The sequence below is a fragment of the Rhopalosiphum maidis genome, chromosome 2 (assembly GCF_003676215.2).
Source record: "Rhopalosiphum maidis isolate BTI-1 chromosome 2, ASM367621v3, whole genome shotgun sequence".
In the NCBI taxonomy this organism is placed as follows: domain Eukaryota; kingdom Metazoa; phylum Arthropoda; class Insecta; order Hemiptera; family Aphididae; genus Rhopalosiphum; species Rhopalosiphum maidis.
Window position 1 is genome coordinate 17,071,308 of NC_040878.1, and position 24,652 is coordinate 17,095,959.

At 25.0% G+C, this 24,652-nt stretch overlaps 3 protein-coding genes across 8 annotated transcripts; all 3 read left to right on the forward strand.

Annotated features, from left to right (window-relative positions):
• The first annotated feature begins 4,391 nt into the window (after positions 1-4,391).
• Positions 4,392-13,992, forward strand: LOC113551576 (cytoplasmic dynein 1 intermediate chain-like). Of its 6 annotated transcripts, none has more exons than XM_026953883.1 (16): positions 4,392-4,673; positions 4,776-4,881; positions 5,205-5,301; positions 5,365-5,476; positions 6,714-6,841; positions 7,042-7,101; positions 7,405-7,467; positions 10,394-10,441; positions 11,114-11,299; positions 11,374-11,530; positions 11,597-11,848; positions 11,913-12,030; positions 12,500-12,731; positions 12,795-12,955; positions 13,023-13,289; positions 13,748-13,992. In XM_026953883.1, exons 2-16 carry the CDS (start codon positions 4,783-4,785, stop codon positions 13,904-13,906), a joined length of 2,139 nt encoding a protein of 712 aa, XP_026809684.1. In that variant the 5' UTR covers positions 4,392-4,673; positions 4,776-4,782; the 3' UTR covers positions 13,907-13,992. The 6 variants fall into 6 exon arrangements, with proteins under 6 accessions (XP_026809684.1, XP_026809685.1, XP_026809686.1 ...); XM_026953884.1 differs by having other exon boundaries at positions 11,144-11,299; XM_026953885.1 differs by lacking the exon at positions 10,394-10,441.
• Positions 13,993-17,249: 3,257 nt separating this feature from the next.
• Positions 17,250-18,708, forward strand: LOC113553556 (cytochrome c oxidase subunit NDUFA4-like). The gene is made up of 3 exons (XM_026956932.1): positions 17,250-17,443; positions 17,579-17,725; positions 18,546-18,708. The coding sequence occupies exons 1-3, from the start codon at positions 17,396-17,398 to the stop codon at positions 18,594-18,596; spliced, it is 246 nt and encodes an 81-aa protein (XP_026812733.1). The 5' UTR covers positions 17,250-17,395; the 3' UTR covers positions 18,597-18,708.
• Positions 18,709-19,772: 1,064 nt separating this feature from the next.
• Positions 19,773-22,256, forward strand: LOC113553933 (protein CNPPD1-like). The gene is made up of 6 exons (XM_026957528.1): positions 19,773-20,076; positions 20,152-20,269; positions 20,895-21,094; positions 21,178-21,306; positions 21,507-21,653; positions 21,720-22,256. The coding sequence occupies exons 1-6, from the start codon at positions 20,017-20,019 to the stop codon at positions 22,134-22,136; spliced, it is 1,071 nt and encodes a 356-aa protein (XP_026813329.1). The 5' UTR covers positions 19,773-20,016; the 3' UTR covers positions 22,137-22,256.
• Positions 22,257-24,652: the final 2,396 nt, after the last annotated feature.

Genomic DNA, 24,652 nt, shown 5'->3' on the forward strand with positions numbered 1-24,652 from the left:
TAAAACAAGTGCGGGCGACGGCAAGGGTGGTTTCTTCCAATTTACGGCGAATGACAAGCCAAAACGCAGCGTGGATATGACGTACGATAAAAAGTAAGATCTGATCGGTCGGCAGCGCACGCGTTGTACGCGCGCGACGTGGCGTCGGAAAATGGCTTGCGCATGGACACGACGTTGCTCCGCAGTGAGACAATCGAACGTTATAACACTTATAACAAATGACACTTTTAAAATTAAATTAAAATAATGAACATTTTTCGTTTAAATATCCGATCATATTAAAATTTAAAGTTGAAATGTCTAAAATAAATTGGGTATTTTTTTGAGATTCATAACTTATGAGAAACTTTGTATTATATTATTAATTTAAACGTTTGAATATCTAATGTCGACAAAATTTTAATTTAAATTGTTCAGTGAATCAGTAAATGTATCAATTAAGTATTAAGGTAGATGTATGTATTTTTACGCTAAACTATTTTTAGTATAGATTAGGTTCTATGAAGAATATCATATTACATTTACAAACCTGAGTTTTTAAAATTAAAATTTTTATGAATCCTTAATTCCAAAAAATTTTTTTCCTAAAACGAATTGATAAAAATTGAATAAAAGTCAAAAATATTTAGATAAATCTTTAGATAGTACAAAAATAATTAAAAAATTTTAAAAATTATATCATGTTCTGAGAATACTAATATAAATATTTATCAACAATACTATCCAGTTATACATGCTATTTTTTATTTTTAAATTTGATACAACAAAATTATGAAATAAATGTATTTTCGAATGCCAAGTTGATAAATATTTCCGTTTTTTCCGATTATTTATTAATCTTCGAAAATACCAGAAACGGTAGAAACTCTCTGGTGCACTCTACGGTGCACTCTCTGAAAGTTGGTTATTGAGATCTACTGTGAGTGTCAAAGTAATAAAAGAAAAAAAAACACTTCATTGTTTAAAACTAATACATTTTTCACTCCTCCGACCATAATTAAAAAAAAAATTAAAATGAAACGCAATTTTTTAAACAATACTAATTATAAAGAATTCAATATTTTACGAAAGAATAACAAGAAATTTGTATAAATGACTTAAATTATTTACTTCCAATATCATTGTGAAATTACGATTTATCCACGGATAATCAGCTTATACTAACTCGAGTTTTATTTCTAAAACACTTGTAATTTGTATGTTATGAACGCCTGGAAAATGCATACACGAGCAACACAACGATGTTCTATGATTGTGTATTTCAGTATTTCTGTATAATTATTAGTTATTAATTTATTATAATATAATAATATTATGTAACATATAGGTTATTACTAAGGTTCGGATTTAAAAGCAATATAATTAATAAAAAAAAAGTATTTAATTTATATAAAAGCAATCACAAAATTTAATAAAAAAATTTAATAATTTAATAATACAAAAAATTATTATTTGTACAATGTAGTGATTACTGATGGTTTAACTATTTTATAAGTTATAGTTATTAGTTTTAAATTATAATAGTAATTGTGTAATTGTAGTAATTATATGAGTAGATGCTTTTTTAGATACCTATATACGTCCTACACCGGCTACACCAAATTAATTATAAACAGTTATTAACTGATGGTAGTTTTGTGATCCCTATGTACGGCTATGATTTTTTTTTAACGATTTCTTCAGCGTAAATAAGGCTTATGTAAAATACGAGTATCTCATTAACTTGACGTCAATAAGAAAAGATTATATAACCATTCACACCAACTGTTTGGTACATGGATGTATAGTGATTAATGGAATGTACAAAGGAAGTATATTTGAATCGTGTAATTATAACAACAAAATGGAATGGGTGCATTTCATTTGTCTGTATAGGTGATATACTTAATAAATTGTTAGAATATGTTAAAATTATTCAACTATAACATAATTAAATAGCTATGTAATTTGATCAAATTGAGAATATATAAACAGCACAGTTGTAGATAACTGTATACGCGGAGCATAGTTGGGGGTTACACTATAATATAATAATATTATAAGAAATCAATAGGTTTATGTATTAATTAATATAAGTAATATTTAGACTAAGAAAATAAATGAAAACACATAAAAATAATAATTGTAAGTGTATAACCACCAGTCCCTATTTTTGTGTACAGTAGCAAATAATATTAAATAGACAAAAAAAGTTTATGTTAAAACCCTTAAAAGATGTTTGTCAAGATATGCAAAAAATAGGGACTGATAACCACTACACATATAAAACAGGTAAATAAAATACTCAATTAGTATAAACTATGGTTTATAGTTATAGACAATTATGGTGTTACACATTTACAAATAATCAAGCAAACTAGAACAATTATCAATCATAATTATTTTGCTAAGGCAAAAAAGTTCGATCTATCACTATTTTTTGTTCGTTTTGAATCACTATTGTAAGGAGGAACTGCGCTAACATTTGATTCTTCAAACGTTAGTATTTTTTCTTCCTCATAAGCATAGGAGGATAGGCCATTTTTGGCCTACCGGGAAATTTTAAAAAGGGGCCCCCACATGAAAAAAATGTCTAAAAAGGGCACCATAACAGAAATACGAAGGGGGGCCCACCGGGAAATGCCCGGTTTCCCAGTAGGCATATGCGCCCATGCTCATAAGTCATAACTGACTGGTATACTTTTGGTATCGGTTAATGGTGGTCAGTGTCATATATAGGTGGGTTTAGGGGTTCAAACCCCCCTTAAAATGTATGGTTGATACGGGCATTTATTTTAATTGTATAATTAATTGGAATTTAAGAATAAAAATTTTTTTTAATCCCTCCTGGAATTAATTTCTATGTACGCCACTGATGGTAGTATAACTTAGAAAAATTGTTTTTCAGATTTATAATTATAATTATTATAAAGTCTTTGATCTATGCAGAGATTTCAAAATTCATGTCAAATGCATCAAAATGAGTGTATCTTTTTTGCCAATCGTTGAAACAGTATTTATATATATTAAGGCGGCCCTCAAAGCCTTTTTTTTTTTGGCCCAAAAATTCTAAAATTACGGAAATTTTATCTTGAATTTTTTTCATAATTTTTAAGTACGTATATTTTGTAAATCGTCATTCTCTACTATGAGTATGAATTTACTAAAGTCTAAATCAAGAAACCATATTCTTAATTCGTCTTTAGAATCAACAGAATCGTGCATCAGATTAACCACCAAAGGGTGTTCGATTGATATTGAAAAATTGGTTTCTAAAAACAACGACAATCATCAAATAATAATTATCTAAATTCTAAATATAAGTAACCAAATCATCATAATTATATATATTAATATTAATTTGTAATGTAGTAATTTGTGCATTATATAATATGTTTGCAATAAAATAAAATATAAATAATAATACCTACCATTAGTACCATTTATTTTTATTTTTTAGTGGCCCCTGGGGGTTTTATATGAAAGTGTTAATTGGCCTGCCATTTGCCAATTACAAAAGGTTAGACCGCTCTGATATATAGATATTATATTATATATCAATTTTTTATTTATTAAATTAATTGTTTCGACAAATTTTTATTTTTACAACGTTCATAATACAGTGAAAACTCTTTATAACGAAACTTTTTAAAACGAAAAACTCTATATAACATAAACATTATATAATAATGATTAGTTTGCTTTATAACCCATTAGTAAATTCATTCTCTATAACGTATAGTCAAACAATATTTATGTTTCATAACACAATTTACCTGTTAAGTATTATAAATTATAAAAATGCCGAAATTTCCAAGAACGATTACATTCTTTCATTATCTACTTTTAATAACGTAATAATACCATTATTATCAATATCGAAAATATTCATTTTATTATCAACGTAATTTCTAACAAAAATTTTGTTTTTTTAAAACCCTCTCAATTACGAAAACTTTCTTTAACGATAGAAATCACTTGATCCCTTCAGATTCGTTATAAAGAGTTTTCACTGTATATTTAATTATAAATTATCAATAATATTTAATCTATTATATTTATATAATATAATTTACTTTACTAAAAATCATTGAATTTATAACCACGATCATATATACTATATAGTCATCCCGATAAAACCTTTGTCATATAGTTATATAACATTTTATTTTTGTGTTGCATAATATTTTAAAATTGTTGATCATTTTGATATTTTATTTATCGACTAAATCATTTAAATTTTATCTTGTTAAAAAAATAGACAAAATCATTCAAATTTTAAAAATTGGAGGCATTATTGTTGATAAATTTTATTAGGGAACCAATAAGAATTGTTTATGATAGTATTTTTGTTTATTCATTTTGATTGGTTAACATACAGGGCGATAACAATACAATTAGTAAAACTTATTGTAATTTATGATTTTGGATTTGTTAAATTTGTTAAGAATATGGAACATGGGTTGAAAGTTAAGATTTTCACTTTTTAGATTGTTTGTTAATGGTTAAATTTATACAATTGTTAATAGTTCCATTTCTAATGTTTTACGTAGTATTTAAGTAACAATTTTTTAAATTTACTTATAAATAACATAATATCAAGTGATTTAATTATTTTGTTATTAGTTATAACTCGTTTTTATATATTTTTTTATTGACAAATGAATTGTAGTTTATAATTGTTCTACATAAAGGTAAGAAAACAGTAAATACATTGCATCAACAATTTGATTCCTTCAAAATATTGTGATTATTATGATTAACATTTAATATACATATCTTCAATTGTTTTTTAGATTCAATATGTCAGACCGCAAAGCAGAATTAGAGAAAAAGAAAGCTAAACTACAAGCCATTAGAGAACAAAAAGAAAGACTTCGTAAAGAAAAAGAAAAAAAAGATGTATGTAAAATTTTAACAACATATAATATTTACCTTATATATCGCCTTATACATTGTCTTGTACTGTTAAAACTTAAGTTATACACAAATTAAAAAAAAAAATAGTACAAGTTTAATTTTATCTTTAAATTTTAAATTTTAAATTTCACTAATACATTGTAATTTTATGTGGTTAATTCGATAATAACTTTTTTTTAAAATTAATTATAATAATAATAATAAGTAAAAGTGTATTGCAATTTTGTGTTTTTAAATTTTTGATGGTAGCTTTAATATTTTAAATGGGTAAAATTTGTATTCCTGTTAATCATTATATTAAATAGGGAGATGAAGCAGTTTCACGTGGTATTAGTGTTGAGAAAGATCAAGGTAAAGAAATTGATGAAATGTTATCATCCCTTGGAGTTGCACCAGTTTCAGGTATATGTTGCTTAAAATATATAATTTGTTATCAAAAAATTATTTATTTCTTAATTGATTTAGATGTATTGTCAAGTTTGACCACTTCACCTAATAAAAGTGAATTATTGTATAATTCAATGTCAACTCCTGATTCTAGTGCAAAAGGATCACTACCTCAAACTCCTGCAACTGGGTAAAATTGATTAAAACAAAATATTTATGTTAATAATATTTAAACTTATACGTTTTGTCCCATGATAAAGTTAATTGCTGTTGCAACAAAAGCAAACATTTTGCCTTTTAATTTATTTATATTGATAAGTTAATATTGAAAAGAAAAATGTTTACTAGTACTGTTCTAATGCAAGTGTGGTGTCCTATTAAATTTAAATTTAAAAGAATAAAAAAACTTACTATCTGAAATAATTATTCAGTTATTTATATACATTAAACATATAATATAAAACCATTTTAATTAATAATTATTGTTGAGTAGTATTTGATAAATAACAAACAGTAGTGCATAGAGGACATTTTTAAATCACATGCAGTTATTAAAAGTATATCCACCCACCCAACCTTTTTTTTTTTTTAAATTGTTTTACTTTTCTCAGCCATTATACACAAAACATGTATTTAAATTAATTTTAATAATAATATCTTAGAATAACTTGGTACCCTACTGATTAAATATTTAAATAAATTAGTAAATCATTTTAGTCTACAAAAATTAATTATTACTATTTATATACAGGGTGGTGGAGTGAACTGGATGATTTTAAAATAATAATAAAAACAAAAAGTATTTTTTTAACAAATTTATTTATACAACCTGAAAATATATAAAATAGCAGTACCTAGTAAGCATATTTTAAAATTGACTGTATTGTTGCCCCATTTTATATAAGTTTCTACGTGACACCAGTAACTTACAACCCCTCCCTCCTCCTTGTCAACATCATATGCAATTGCAGTACTTGTTAATTTTTCAAGGCTATAACTACTTAAAATAAAATAATTTTTTTTTACTAGTTATATTTTCAAAAATTGTTACTAATTCATATAATACTTTTTTCTATATACTTTTTGCACAAATAAAAGTGTAACAAATTGAATAAAATGAACACAATCAATGAATAATATTGTTTTCTAAAAGTATTTCTCTAATATGGATTAATACTATTAATTATCTTTAATAAATCTAAAAATATACTTTTGTCGTCAGTACCACCAATCCTTTGATTGAGAATTTATTCTTCTCAATTAGTGCATAATAATGTTGCATGTTTGAGGTAAAAGGTCAAAAATATGCAATTATATAGCACCAGCAATTTATAATTTAGTGAAAACTATATTTTCATTAATATTTTATGGCTTTATAATTTTATTTCATTATTATTAACTAATCTTGATGATATTTTAATTTTTAGTCCAAAGCCTACAAAGAAAGTTCGCGAACTATCAATTGTTTCTCTTTCTTCTACAAATATACCACCTAAAGAGATAGAATGCTATACTAAAGCTGTTCAGACTACACATTCATCAAACGAAAGAGACGGTATGCTTTATATAAATTTGATTTTTAAATTCTAAATTAAATATAAACGTGGAACTAAGTAAGAAATGTATGCATGATGATTTAGATTTAATTTTCTTTAAGTAATGTTACTTAACGATTTATACTTTATATACAAAAATAGTCACTTGTTGTATTTATTATTGTTATGCTGCACTGGTTTCTGGTAAAATAAATTAAAGGATCCTGCACTTCTTCCCCTCTTAAAGGTTATTTTGAAGATTGGTGGAGGCCTAGAAAAGGTTAGATTCACAAATTTCCAGTAATAGCCTAGTCTTATAATTGACATTTTAAAACCACTTTTATGTTTAATCCAGGTGGTATACCTGGATAAAAATATTATTAATATGTTTAATAACCTTACATTTAATTTTATTGTTTAACATGAATATAATAATCAAATTAAAAGTATCTATTTATCATGCATATTTAAATGGTAACATTATCCATTAAAATGTACTGATAGTTTTTTTGTATATCACTTGGATGTTGTATTTATTTAATTGTATACTTATATTTATGTATTATATATTTTTTTTCATTTGATGGGGACCATATTGCAAATCATGGATCATTCTCATCAACAGCTCAAGCATTTGGATATTACGGTAAGCTATTATTTAATATGAATATAGGAATAATGTTAACAATTAGACCCTATAGAAATATAAATTTCAAAAATAGATATTATGCATGGTATATGTTTTAAAATGTTGTAGTTAAATTTCTGTAGTTCATTGATGTAATAAAATTGACTACATTAATAATTTTGTCGGCAAAATATATTAAATTTCAAAATAATTATAATAATAACAATTCAATTGGATAAAATTATATATTTGTTATACAAAGTAATATTAATTTATGGAAGTATACTTTAAATAATATTAAATTACATCTAACAATAATTATAATAATAATAGTGGGACAATATAACTTTCTTCGTATATTAATAATTAATTAACGCAACCATCCAATATAGGTGGTCCATATAATTTGATAATATTTTCATTTAATCTATTTGGTTATTCATGGATTTTAATTTGATGTTAAATTTAAAACTATTATTAATATTAAAATAACTATCTACTAACAATGATCAATTTATTACTTCATTTTTATTACTATTGCACTAATGCACTAGTTTCTATTATTTTTATTACTTTTACTTGCACTGATCTATTTTTTTATTTTGCTTCTTAGACACTTAAAATATGATACTCTGCAATTAAAATATATGTTTTAATGAGTTTCATTGTTTATACATTTTTTTTTTTGCAATAGACTAATAGAGTATACAATTTGATATTAGACTTAATTTTTTATCTATTAAAAACTGCTTGGTATGTGGTATAAGCTGTATATTTTGTAGTATAATTACTGAACAGTAAATTTAATTATTGGTCTATTACTATTTAAAAAGACTCTATACCCATATCTATCTTTCAAAAGCAAATTGCACTTTCTGAATAATTTATTTAACTTTGTTGTGTTTAATATTTGAGTGAATTTACCCATTTTCAAATTTAAAAGTAAGAAAACTATCTAATGAAATTATGTGATTTCACAGATTTTTCTTATATTTTTATTTTAAAGTGAGTTATGAGTATTTCAAATTGTTAAATTATTGATATATTTTAAAACACTTATAGCTTGTCTTAAAATTAAAATATTAAAAAAATTTACAAGATTCACCATGTAATGTTTTTACTTTAAAATTTGATAATAAGTCAATTCACTTTAATATTAAAAATAATAAAGTTAAATGGATTAATCAGAAATTACAATTGTTTATGTTATGCATTTGTAAGACAAAAACAATACTTGTGGTTATAACGTCCTTTTAATTATATGTTAAAAATAATTTTTCAAAACTAAGTATTTTTATAATACTACAGTAGTACAGTAGATACATTTCTTCTTTATTTATACATTAATTAAACATATTTTATAACTAAAATTTAATTTAATTACAATTAAAAAACCTTACTTTTGTTAGCTTATTGCAGTTCTTTATTTAAATATTTATTCAAAAAAAGAAATATTTACAAAAGTTAAAGTTTTTTGGTTTCAAGTCCGAAAACATTTTTTTTTTTTAAATTTTTGGTAAAAATCAGTTTTAATTGTATACTAAAATATTAATAGTAAAACCAATACATTAAGTATTTGCTCAAAGTATAAAATTATTAAGTATTACAAGTTTATATACATTTTAATATTTACTACTGAATAATAATTAAATTATAAACAGAATTAAACAAATATATAAGTATTTAAAATTATAATTTAAATTAAAATATTTTTTGAAATTTAAAAACTAAAACTTTTTGAAAAACAACTGATGTAATAATCTATTAAATCAGTACTTTGCAATTATTGTGACTATCTACGATTTTACGGTAAAATCAATTAGGTTATTGCGACTACCCAAAAATGTTTTACCAAAATCTTACCTAATAGTTATTTAATTTGTCAAATTCATAATAATTATTTTAATAGAATTAAAGCGCAAAACATTTTCAATCTTATGTTAATTTTAAGTTTCTATACTTCTATAATACATTTAAATATTAAACGTTTTGTTTTTGTGTTGTATTTTTACCATATATATTAATTATTATTGATATAATATTCTATATTATGATACAATCTTATTTAGAAAATTTTAGTTTAAATTTTTAAATTAGTTGAATTATTTTTTATTAAATATAGTGTTCACTTGTTGTAGTCACGATAATCAAATTGTTGTAGCTATTGATAGTCTACTGTATAATCAAGTAGTCATATTAACCAAAATGTACCATTAAAACCTTAATTTCTTACCTTTTACTGAATGGTAGTACTTGGTAGTACTTATTTTTTATAATTTATTTTTCTTTATTATAATAACATATCACTTATTAGTTATTTGTAAAGAACAGCACTTTTATTGTTTTAATTTTTAAATGTTTATTTTTATGTATTTTACATTTCACTGCACTTGATTGTAATTTATAAGTATTTGTAAATAGTATGTAGATGCTTTTGGTTTTCTAAAATAGTAATTATTTATTAAATTATACTAGTTTAAATTAAATTCCTTAATTTTCTAAAACGTTGGTTTATTATTTTGTTTTCTTAGTATTGTATTAGTTATATTAATACAACTGATAGAAGATAATTTGAATAATGCATTATTTATATTATGTATAAACATTTTAAATATATTCATTATTTTGTTTAAATATACTGATATACATAATATATTATTATTAATTTATATACAATAGTATTAGTATGTAGGGTTAATATAAAAAGTTAAGCAGGGAAACATTTTACTGGGATTTAATATATTTTTTATATAGTATTATAACTAAAGATATTTATTAATGTTTTATTTCCCATGATATATGTATTTCCCTGCTTTTATCTTTTATTGAAATACATTTATTTTAAGTTATATTTATATAAAAAATGCAAAATTGATGCCTCTTGCAATTAACTACTTCACGGTGGTGTTTATGTCGTTTTGCTTGTTTTTGTTCTTTTTTCAAGACGAATACAACTTAAATCCTGGCTTGGAATGGGAAGACGAATTTACAGGTAGGTACATCAGCAAATGCTTTAAAGCATTTTTTGAATTTGTAATTTAATTAGGTACATAAAAAATGTAATTTTTTAGTTTATAGATTGTACTTTATTCTATATGATTTAAATTTGGAAATTAATTTATTTTGTTGATGGAGGTTGCGTTAATTTGAATGTTATGTATTATAATATATTCGATAGACAAATGCACATGATGTTTGTGTATCACCTGATATGATTCAGAAAACTTAATATTTTTTTAAACTCTATTCCAAAAGTAAACTGGGTTTTGAATTATTTATTATCATTATTATCAAAAGCTTTTATTTTATTTACTTTTATGTCGTACATTTTACATATTTATTTTAATTTAAAAATTTAATTTCAATTTTTGGGTACCTAATCTATTAATTTAATTTAAATGTCTGAATCTTATTAAATATACATTACCAAAATGCTTATTCAAAGCCTCCTTTCATAGTATAAAAAATAACCCAATATTTTTAATATTTGCTTAATTTTTTTTTTTGTTTTTTTTTTTTTAACAAATATTATTTTACTTAATTTTAAACATTGGCAGAAATACATTTTTAACACAATTTAACCAAATATAAATTATTGGATGCATATTAAATATGTGTACTGTAAGCATCTATTGCTAGCTATTCCTAAGTAATTAACAGACAGTTCTTACGTATGATGATGGCTCTGGTCAAGCGGAAGATGAAGATATCAGTCTTACAAATTTGTCCACTTTCCAAAGCAAGCTGCCACCAGGTATTCTATCTCAAGGACTTCCTCAGGTGAAGGAAGTTGCACCAGCTGTCACTTCACTGGAAAGAGAATTAATTGTTAAAGAAGAACCTAAAAAAGGTAAAATAACTAATAATTTGTTAGATTATACTTTGTATGCTTATATGAATTAAATTATTTTGATTATTATTTAGTTAGAGAATTAAGTGATGCAGAAAAAATGATGATTGTTCATTCTGAAGATTTTCAACAATTTATGGATCGTGCAGGGCGTGTGATGGAACGAGCTTTATCTGAAAATGTAGATATTTATACAGATTATACTGGTGCTTTAGATGACAATGATATAAAGTTAGTACAAACTAATAAAAAAATTATAAAACTTTATAAATAAATTGTTTATATTTTATATTTTAGTGAAGACAAAAGTAGTACTCGATTATCATTGTCACGTGTGTTTTACGATGAACATTGGTCTAAAAACCGTTTAGTTACATCTTTAGATTGGTCTCAACAATTCCCTGAACTTACTGTAGCATCATATAATATTTCTGATGCACCGCATGAACCTGATGGTGTAGTTCTTGTATGGAATACTAAATTTAAAAAGAATTCTCCTGAATATGTATTTCATTGCCAGTCAAGAGTACTTTCAGCTACATTTGCTCGGTAAAATATTGTTTTTGAAACATTTGTATTTGTACTAATAATAACATTTTTTTTTTTTATTTAGGTTTCATCCAAATTTAATTCTAGGAAGCACTTATTCTGGACAAATAGTTTTGTGGGATAATCGAGCACAGAAGAAAACTCCTATTCAGAGGACACCATTATCAAATACTGCTCATACCGTATGTTTAAATTTATTTTAAATAAATCTATACTATTTAAAAATATTTATTTAGATAGTGTCAGCATCATATTCGTTTTCTTTTTCTAACCCATGCTCAAATTTACTAATCCAATCTTATATTGTGAACTTTAATTTATTTATTCTTAAAAAGTTGAGAACATTATTAGTCTTTGTTCGTTGATCTTTTTTTAAAAATCTTATTTCAACTATGCAAATTATGAGTATGTAAAATATTATAATTTCTAATTCTAACATATTACAGAAATATTGACATTTTGTAAATAGTCAACATATAACACTGATAATCTTAAATTTCACAATAGATCAATTTACTCTAATATAAAATTGAACTTTAAAAGATTGGTTCTAATTACTGCCAAGTTACTATGTTGAGCATGGGTAGAGATAGAGAACTAATAGTGCGCTGATTTATTCTTACATTATTTTTGTTACAATCTTTATTTTAGCATCCTGTGTACTGCATTCAAGTTGTGGGTACACAAAATGCACATAATCTCATTAGTATTTCAACTGATGGGCGATTGTGCTGCTGGAGTTTAGACATGTTAACTCAACCAGTTGAACGCCTTGATTTAACTGCCAAGCAATCTAAATCTGTGTCTGTGTCTGCTTTTGCCTTTTTGCACGATGATGTTAACAAATTTGTGTTTGGTAGCCAAGAAGGAGCAGCATATTCTGGTTGGTTCCATTAACCATTTAATTTTTATAAAACCTAATCTTGGAATTTTATGTTTGTTTTAGCTTGTAGACATACAAAAAAAGCTGGTGTAGTAGAGAGTTATGAGAGTCATATTGCACCAATAACAGCTATTGATACTCACTGTGCTGTTGGAAACACTGATTTTAGTCACTTATTCTTAACGAGTTCAATAGATTGGACAATTAAACTATGGAATATTAAGGTTCAGTATTATTTTGTTTGAATTTCTATATTTTTATGTTTAAATAATTTTTTAAATATTAATAAAGGAATCTAAACCAATTCACTCATTTGAAAACAACAATGATTATGTAAGCAGTGTTGCTTGGTCTCCTGTACACCCAGCTGTATTTGCTGCAATTGATGTTACTGGTCGCTTAGATTTATGGAACCTTAACAATAATACAGAATCACCAACAGCTAGTACAGTTCTTGATAACTCACCATTATTAAAGAGTCTTATGTGGTCACAGAATGGAACTCATTTAAGTGTTGGAGATGAGTATGGCAAAATTTCTGTATTTCAAGTTGGAGAGGTTTGTATTAAAATTATTTATTAAATATGTATGAAATATTATAGCGGGGTTTCAATTTAAATCTGTATTTATAGTTTAGGTTTTTAATATAAGAATAAAGCAATATAAGAGGTTGTAGAAATTACAATTTTAAATTATAATATAATAATGTGTAATGCGATTAAATAGTGAAAAAAAAATAAACTTGAAGTTGAAGAATGTATACAGAGTTTAAATAAAGAAAAGACTAGCAATTTAATAATTCAAACATGAATTATACCAAACAAATATATTATACTAAAAATAATATAAGAAAGCACTATGATTTATGATTATTAAATTATTGTCTTAGTGGTGGGTTAACTTCATATACATGAAAAATAAGAAAATTTACCTTTGTTTAGTTAATTTTGGAAACTTATATAATGAATATTTTTTCATTAATAGAATGATTGTAATAATTCGTTTTTTAAATGTAGCAAATGACTCAACCAAGACATGATGATTGGTCCAAGCTTTCTAACACACTTCAAGAGTTAAAGAGTAACCAGACAGATGAAATGGACAAATCTATTAACTACAGTTCAGGCTCAGTTTCTTCAGTTTTTTCTAGGTCTTCTAGTATTTTGATGAAGTAATTACCTTATTAAATAATAAGTAATATTATATATAAGATATGTCATGTTAGTCTTACAGACATGTATCAATTTATGATCTATTTATATATATATAAAAAAAAACAGATACTTATTTTATTTTATTGCATTATTTAAAAATAAATTTACCTGTTAAAAATTGCTTACTAATTTATTTATATTTTTAAATTTAACTTAATTTGAACATAATTAATTTGTATGATAATGTACTGAAATAAAATATTATCATTGATGCTATAAAACATTTTTGGAAGTAATTGTGTACTCAAATTATTTTCTAAATATAAATATTTAGAATAAAAGTTGTGTTCTTAAAATCTATTAAATATTCACTCTAAAAATGCTGTTTATTTTAAAATGTGTTGTGCTTTACATTTACTTATTGTGCCCAGTATAAAGATGAATATTTAGACATTTTTAAATGTGCACCTCTAAGATCTGTCTAAAAATTAGAAAAGTTAAAAAACTAAAAGAACTCCAACTGAAGATTTCTGATATGAAACAATACTTCTTTTTAAAATTACTTGTCAGCTAAGTTGAAATATTAAAAAATAATATTCCATAATTAAGAGGATGATTTTAGATAGTAATTTGGATCTAGTTTGTACTTTAAAGAGGTAAAAATTAAAAACTCCCAGTGTTATTTTTTTTAATTGGAAAAAAAAAATATAATATGAAAAATCTTAATTTTTCATGCTAATTCAATATTATAATTAAAATAATTATTTTGCAACCATGATTACCTTAAAATTTATCAAATTCAATCTTTGCTTAATTTAATGTGGTTAATAATAGTCAAAGTTGTGAAAGAAGAAAAATAAAAACAACTAAACCAATAACTTGTTTTTCATATCAGTAATCCATATTAATACATTTTATTTTTATTCATTTTCCTTATTTTATTAATTTTTTTTTTTTTTGAAATTTAAATTTATTATATCTATGTGTATGTCGTATATACAGTACATATATTGAATGATTTGAATGATTCTTTTGTTGAACACTCATCATTTAAAAATCTTTTAATATTTTTTTTTCTTTAAATGTTGTTTATTTTAACTGGAAATTATATAAGAAAAATATTTTCAAATACGTTAATAGATTTTGAAATAATTAGTTTTTTTTGGTAAAAGAATTGCTCTGTATAAATTAACACCTATACCTATTACAATTACAATTTACAAGTAAATCAATTTATAGAGCTGCCAAGAAAAATTAAAAGTAGTTTATTCAATAACAATGCCAAGAATTGTTAAAAAAAATAAATGGATAGAACAAATGCAACTGTTAATTGCGTTCAAAGTTATTTTAAAAGAGCCATTCTCATTCCTTAATTTAATTCTTTAGTGAATTAGTGATAGTATCAATTGTATAATCGCTGTATTTTTCGGAGGAAAATAAAGTATCGTACCTATTTTAAATTTTGAACAGAGTGAGGAATTTATTGATCTTGCGATGATGTATTTTTTTTTTTTGCCTGACATCACGTTTTGGAGAAGAAATAATGCTTTGGTTTTTAACTTTAGTCCTCCTTTGAAAAAGAAAATGAATATAGTTGGTAATTTGGTGGGGGGGAGGTCAAAAGCAAAAATATTCCCGTAGCGTCAGGAAAAATCCAAAAAAAGAAACGAAAATACGGGAATTTTCACGCATAATTAGTTTTTGACAAAATCGATTTTTTTTATTTTGCTGTAACTCAAAAATGAATCATTGTAAATCTTTTAAATGTTCACCAAACGTTTATATTAGCGATATCTATTTATGATTAAATTTTCAAAATATTTTGACTTTTTTAAGTTATTTATAGACAATTGAAATTTTTTATTTTTTTGAATTACTGATAAAAAAAAACCGAAAAACCTTGGAAATATGCTTTGGAATATGAAATTAAAACTCTATGTTGTCATTCAAAAAAGTAAAAAAACTTAAGATAAAAACTGTTTAAAAATATAATATTTTTAAAAACATGAATACTTTTTGAAATAATGAGTGGTTCATAATAAAAGAATCACCCCGTATAAGTATATAACTAGTGTATGTATTGTGTATCAGAGATGAGAATGGGAAGAATGTAAGATAGATATCGCGATATCGGATATGTGAAGTAACTCAAGTAACTATATTTAGCTGTCAAACAAGAAAACGCCGATTTTGCGCATCCCTACGCGATCAGTTCACGAGAGTGTATTATGTAAAATAAATGATTTTTATCAGACCACGGCATGTTCTCTTGCTGGACTGAGAACCTATAAGGAGAATATAGGAAGAAATTAATTCATTAAGTCTATTAGGGATATTGTAGTAGACGTAGACATGTAGTAGCAGTGTGGCACCAGCTGTAGACAAAACAAAGAAGAATAGGTATAGGTATAATATGATTCGGATCCCTTGTGCACTTCACTACTTCAGTAATTTTACGAGGAGGGGAGTAGTGATTACTGATACGAGTGTCGAGTGACAAGTGACTATAAAAATTAATGTAGATGGAAAGAGAGAAAGAGAGGAAGTCAGAAAAAGATATGGTTTGACAGAATTTACAATGACACAAAAATATATAGATTGTATAAAAGAGAGGTGAACCTATCCTATATTTTTAGTTGGGATCGAAGGGTAAAGAAAAAAGATAAAGATAAAATTTAATTTAATTTATAATAGTATATTAATATTATAATAATGTTCATAGTACTATAGACATAAAATAATACCATTAAAAGCCCTTAAAAAATCAGCACACACCTGAACTGTAAAACACCTACGCAAATTCAAAAGTTCATGTTTAGAGTGCCACCGTGGCACTACACCACTGCCACGCATTTTTATTAGTGATGGGTTTGAACCCCCCTAAATTTTAAAATATTTTGGACCCGAACCGAACTTTCATATTTTTTACTAAACTAAAACGAACCAAACTTGGACAAATTTTAAGTCGAACTCGAACTCAGCACTTTTACAAAATAGATTTTTACCGTAAGGAAAACTTAATTTAATTTATATATTGTTAAAAATTATAAAATTAAAACAAAAGGGAAAACACGATATAAATTCAATTTTAAATTTTTTACGGAGGATAAAATGGAGTTATTATTATATTATATTATAATTTGAAAATTTTTCTTTAGGTAGTTTTTACAGTATTGGCCGTGGACTTGTTCCTAACTAGGTGAATTTGATATTTAGCAACAGTTAAGTAGTTAAGTTACTAATTTTAGTATGGGTATTTTTTTGATCATTTTCCGTGGTATTTTTCCACGATTCGAGTGGTGCAGTTGGCTACACTGTCATGTCATCTGTTATCTAACACTACTATAAAAAAAATAGGCACTTCTTGATTTTCTATCCAACGCCAAGGCTGTATAGGCGATAGGCCATACATAAAATTTATTTCTATCATTTTCAGTGAATCACATTTAAGTGTCTCCACTTGTAGTTAACTTTTAATTTTATAAGTTTAAGGTACCAAAGAAATTCAAAATGGTTATGCCAGGAATGACTATAGAGAGCTTGAAAAAACATAAGTCCGTAAGTACTTAATTTAATTTAGTAAGTTCAATGTAATATTTATTTCTAATACTTCAATGTTTTGTGTAGTTTATTACAAAGGTCAAATACAAAGTTTATTACTAAACACTTTATTTTACTTTTGTTTTTTTATAGTTAATCCCATTATTTTTTTGTCTGGGTATTGGTATGGCGGGTGCTGGTTTTTACTTGACTCGACTGGCAATGAAAAGCCCTGAAGTGACATGGCACCCAAAGAAAAATCAAGAGCCTTGGGAAGAATATAAACAAAAAACTTACAAAGTATGTTAATATTTTGTAAACATAATGTTATTTACAAAATGTACAAACTTTTTGATTGATTTCATTTTAGAAATTACTTAATTTGATTGTATGTAGTTTATGAAATAGTTTTTAATCTTACAAGCTGTTTTTAAATTAAATTATCAAACAAACAATTAATAATTTAATTAATTGAAAATGAGATTTTTTTTTTTAAAGTACCTACAATAAATTAGAAGAATTGTTTTAAGAGAATGTTATACCAACATCTTAACAAACGTACAACATAGCAAATTTGCATGTAGTAGACAATTTTAAGTTATTCTACTTAATAATTTAATATTTACTTAATGTATTAAAGTTGAGATAAATGAATTAAACATTTTTAGTTACCTTTGGGTTTTAATATATTTCTAAATGACATTTTTTCTGTTATCACCTGTTTTGCTATAAAATTATACTATCCAAAAATTAACATTTTGATGTTGAAATTTTTATTTCAATGATATACAGAATATTTTGTGCAAATAAATAATAAAATAGTTTTATAAATTACATTAAAATTACTAAGAAACTAAAAAGTAAACATCAATAGTTATTAGTTTTGTCTACACTTTTAGTTTTTAATTAGTAATACAGTTTTTAAATATACCATTTATTTATTATTGATCCTTCTCACATACTGCAGCGGTGGTAGTATAATTATATTTCCTTGGTGGTATTGTTGATGTACCTTTAAATTATGTGCAGCAATATTTTAATCCTACTGTTAGAGTGTTTTATTTTCATATTTAATATATTATTAAACCAATAACTAATTCTACTGTTTTATTTGTTTTAGTTTTATTCTACCAGCTCAGACCCTCCAGTAAGTCCAGCACCTAAATATTAGAAATTCACTAATCAACATCAAAATTGTTCGATCAGTTATATAAAATGAACATAGTGTTATGAATCTTTTGTCGTGTTTTCTATATTAAATAAAGAATTAATGTTAAAATATACTTAGATATTTTAATATGAAAACATGTTTATACACAATGTTCATTTGACATTGGTGAATTTTGTGTGATAGTTTTACAGCTTTATTCATAAAATATTGCTTAGAAAATATGTTATTTAATGAACTTTATAAATACATTTTTACAAGCAAAATCTTCCATTAAACATTTTTTATTGTTTATGGTATATTATTGTTAAATTATTTTAAACATAAAATAATTACATTTCTTTGTATTACAATTATAACTAATTATTAATTATTAATTTATAATTGATAATGTCGATGAACAAGATTCAAGTTACTATAGATACTGAATACTGTATCTAATATGCAAGATATATTTTATCAAAAAATTATTATACAATTGGTGGACAATAACAGACTTAAAAAAGTTGTCGTTATATGGTTAATCAGAAGTATATAGGTTATATCTTAGAACCTACAGTATCTAAGGGTTGTATACATTGGCGTGTGCAGAGTTTCAAGTCGAGGGCAGCAAATATTTTTACAGGCCCATACATTAGTATTATTAGTATTAAGTTAATATTTTTAAGTTTAAATTTAAAGTTGTAACACCAAAAAGATTAGTTTGGTAGCAATACATTTTTTGGATAACCAACTTATTTTGCATTGAGCGTTGTCTGTGTGGCGGACAGCTTGGACCAGTTCGGCACTTACATATATATTCAAACCGTCCAGGGGCAGCAAGAGCATACCTTGCTGCCCCTGTGCGCACACCTATGGTTGTATACTAATATACTAACCTTAGATCATATATGTGTATATGATCTAAGATACTAACAATCTGACAATGTTATTTACAATAAAAACTTATAGTATAATTGATAAATTTATCAATAATATATTTTGCATATTATATTTGTGAAAAAATATATTTATATTATGAGGGTCAACGTTTTTGATTTTAACGTTGTTTATATAGTCAACTAGATGCCGCTACGAATTATGAATAACATAATGTATGACTTGTGCACACAATTATTGTGTATGGCTACGTTCTACGTGATTATCATTCTACTATTATATTGGTGATAAAAAAAAACTTTTTGGTGGGCTCGAAAAAGAATATCTCAGCAACAAATTGTTTACGTTTAGGCATACAGTTTTATGATAATTATATTATTTCGGGGTTTTTTTCTCTATCGTTGATCCTAATCTTCGTTCAACACGACCTACTTTGCTCGTCAACGTCGAAGTATGCAATTATAGTTAAATTCAATAGTCAATTATAATATAGTGGTGTTTTATTATTTATCATCAAGCGGTTTTCGGAACATATAACGAGACCATGACATCATCGAAGTACTGTTTGAAAACTCGTAATAGAATGAAACTTCCAAACGCTAAGGCAAGTGCTCATCACTCCGATAAATTATATTATTGCAACAGTGTCTTACGTCATATATTTTCTTTAACATTTCAGAAATTGGACAACGAACAGGACCATGATTTGTTTCTGTCAAAGTTTACTTCAGCACTTTGTGGTGACAGTTTCAACAGACTCCCGCTTAACTCCACTTTAGGACGACTGCCATTATCTGGTATGAGATAACTTATTTGATCATATTGGATAATTCAACCATTGAGTTAATGTATGCCCTACATGCAGGGACGGCCGCTATATTTTGCGAGACCCCGGTCAAAACTTATTTAACCAATAACCATAGTCACCTATAGCCTATATGACATAGGTATACTTAAAAGTGCGAGGCCTTAGACAAATGCCTCGCTTTGCACCCCTTAACGCTGGTCCTGTTTATATATGTTGGCTATCTACTCATATTTTGTGTTAAGTTTTGTACTTTCGTGTTGACATGTTAGTGTACCTAATTTTACAACATAATATGTAATAATTGAAATCTTACATAAATATATTCTGAATTCTGATTATGTATGTATTTTATTTTTTTAAATAAATTTATGATATTAACTAATAGTAAAATAAAATATACAGTAACAAAATTATAAATTAAAGTATAATAAATTCATAATTTCTTTTTAATTGTCTGAACATTAATTAATATACCAATGCATTGAATAAGATTGGATGTATTCAACCAAAGCATTTATGTTTCTTACCTATCCTTGTAAGAGATTCTATTTATTTCTATATCAAAGAACAATGTAGTAAATTACACATTTTAATTTTACCTTGTTTATTTACAGAATTAGCTCAGGAACTTAAAACAGGGAAATTGATATCAAAATTTGAAGATTTTGATTATTACACTGATGGTGAAGATGAATCACCATATGTGTATACATGTTCATTTGTATTGGCTATAATGTATTTTGAACGACTTAAAGTATCAAATCCTAACTATTTGAAATCTATTAACTCATCTGAATTATTTCTGATATCTTTGGTAAATAAAATAATAATCATTAAATAATTATTGTTGAATATAAAGTTATTAATTAAACTGCATAACTTAAATGTTATTTATAGTTAGTTGCGAGTAAATATCTTCATGATGATGGTGAACTAGATTCTGCAATAAATAGTGAATGGGCTATCGCTTATGGTATTAGTCTAAAAACTATCAATCAAATGGAAAAAGATTATTTATCAGCTATGGTAAGACTTAAATTATAAAAAATTCCAAATTGATGATAATTTTACCAGTATTATTCTTTTTAATTATAAGTGAATATTTTAGTAATATATCAAATATTTATTTTAATGTTATTTTATACTTATATAAAAAATATTATTTAATTAGCAATTACAATTTAAGTCATAAAGCTCAATATTATAAGCAAAAAATATTTTTGTAGAATTGGGAATTTTTTATAAGTGATGAAGAATTTACAAATAGACATAAAGAAATAGTTAATCAACTATATGGTGATATCAAGAAATCCAACTGTGTACTATTGAAAATGTTCCTATTAATCTCATCAGTTGTACAAAAAATAAGAAAAGTTAGTTAAGATATTTTTAATTTAATTCAAATGCTTTTATTTATTTGTTATGTTATTGCTTATTAGTTGTACCGAAGGAAAATTGTACGCCAAAAAATGAAACATATGATCGCCATGTCAACTGTTATCACTGTGGTTACAGCAACTACTATGCAACTTAACGCTGGAAATCAAAAGTTGGTTCAAGAATTGTATAAACAAATTGAGTCTGATCCAAATTACCCAACAATTCCCTCTACACAAACAAATAACATAGTAAAATCAGAAAATGTTAAAAATATTTCTAAAGAATGGCCTTCATCTAAATTACTACAGCTGTTAGACCATTTGTTACTGATGAACATATGCGTATCTAACAATGATCGTCAATTATCATTTCAAACTACCCTTAGTAAACCAAACAAATACCAATTTCGAAATATTTCAGATTTTAAAAGTATTATATTTTTTAATTATTTAACAACTATAAATTATACATATTGAAGTTGAAGTCTTATTTACCTTTATGGGTTTTCAATTTACTCATGTATATTTTAACTAATATTTTGTGTTGTTCATCAGATCATCAGAAATTCAAATACATACATCTTCTTAACATTAATTTATATTATAATATTTCTTAATTAATTTGTTATTATAATAGCTTTTATAAAAGTATTACAACAATTGTGTATTTCTAAAATTAATTTGGATTTATTTTTAATGAACAGAAGTATAAATTATAAAAATCAAACGTATTTATAAAATATAATTTATTAACATATGACTATATTAGTAATAAGTTAATCATATCATATAATTTGAAGTTAACTTTATTTTTAGTTTGATATTCTAATTATTAAATACTTACTACAAAGAATAAGTTAATGAGAATTGAATTTATAAAAATGTAAAAGGCTGAATAATATATTAAATTTAATACATTTGTGATTTAGGTTACAAATGACCTTCATACCTTCATATATGATAATATTGATAATAATTTTTATATCTGGATTGTTTAAATTGAAAAAGATTGTAATTGTTAATATTAACACAAAAAATTGATTTATAGTTTATTAATATATTATATGAGACACAAACAATTAAAAACCTATAATTTTATTGTAATAATCAAATTTGGTTTTTGTATTTAATCCCAAAGTTCCTAAAAATAGGTAACATAAAATGCTGAAATGTATCGTTTTTAATATTTCAATATTGTTAAACTACACATCAAGTTAACATTGATGTTACTATCAATACAGTGATTAAATAAAATGGAATATCATTAAGTTCAACTTTCACATTAAACGAGTGTATATAATTTTTAACAGTACAAAGATAATAAATTTATTATATTAATCACAAGGTTATTATTATATAGTTAAATAAAATTAAGTGTGGTTTCAGTATAAATTTAATTAGTTCATAGTGAATATATTAAAATTGATAATATAAATTCTCTATTTGTAAGAAAAAAATCCATCAAAGCACTTCAATATAATTATTTTTGATCACAAATTAAATCATTACTTAATACCAATTTGGGATCTTTTTATGTCACAAATCTTATATTATACATTTAGTACATATTAATACTGTCTCTAAAACTATGTCCGTAGTATATATATATAGATTTGACGTCTTTATCTCCATGAACATGAAAATCTTTTTCAGAACCAATTTTGAAAGTCTTTCGAGTTGATTCACCACCATTATCGAACAGATCCCAAATCCTAAATAATTGATTTATATAATAAAGAAAAGTTTAGAAGTGTCATAAATGGTTAATATTTTTGCTTTATATGTTAAATCATTGAAGCTACATTATGATGTGCTTATTAATGTAGCTAATTTTAAATAATCCAAACTCTGTTTCATGTTTGCAACCATTTTTTTCAAATTCACAATTTGATGACAGCTTTTGATTTAAATTCGAAATACTCATTTTAATTTAATGTCTCAAATATTTAAATTCATTAATATAAATAAGATCATATTAAAAATATAATTTGTTTTGTAAATATATTATATGCTCTTTGACTGCAAACTATTTCCCAACATCATATATTGAACAACTATTTGTATTTTTCCAACTCAATTCTATCGCTCACCTTGGTGCTCTGTTATTTTTAATTTCCCGATAAAATTATTAGTTATAAACTAAACAAAATAGTTTAACTTGTAACTTATAGTTTATATAATATGCATCACAATGCAAGTTAGTTCCTCTTTAAGGCCGGTGTGCTGGCGGCTTTGCTAGCCGATTTTGTTGGCTTACAAGCACTCTAGTCTGTTTCTTACCATTTAGGAAGTTCCCCGCTAGCTGCACCTTCGTCCTCCTCTTCTCCATCGGTGTCCTTACCTCTGTCCACACGTCAGGTTAGTCCAGCCAGCCGTCCTCGTCACAGTGTTCACTGACAGATACTTCAAAATCTAACGGTCCGGTGGCTAAATGTCTTGGTTTGGTATCATACCTAATCGTTCTAAAGTATTTTTACGAAATATAATGCGATTTGATTTGTAGACATATTCTTTCAATTATCAAGTACGAGAAAACAACGTCAAATACAATTCCAATAATGATGCATAAAAAATACATGATGTTTGGTATGTCACTCTGAATCTAAACATGCTTGTATGGTGAAAACTAATTAGTTTAAAATAGAAGTATTTATCAAAATTATGAAATGAGTCCTAGTTTTTTATTTTTTTAATAATAATTGAATTTTTAAGCATAGATTTAAAATGCAATAGTACTATAAATTATAATAGTGCATTATAGAAAATCTGTATTGGTAATTATTATACAGCTTGTATAAAGGAGATTAAAATTTTATGTCCTCGTTACTTAGGCACTAAAGACGTAAGAGAGGAGAATATGAAAGGTAAGTCAAGAAAGAAAAGGAAGCAATAAATTATTTTAAATATTCTTGTCCTTGATTCCAATTAGGAATCTTTGATTGTTTCTACTTGGAGTCTTTGGTGATTCCTATAAGAAGTTTCTGGTGACATCT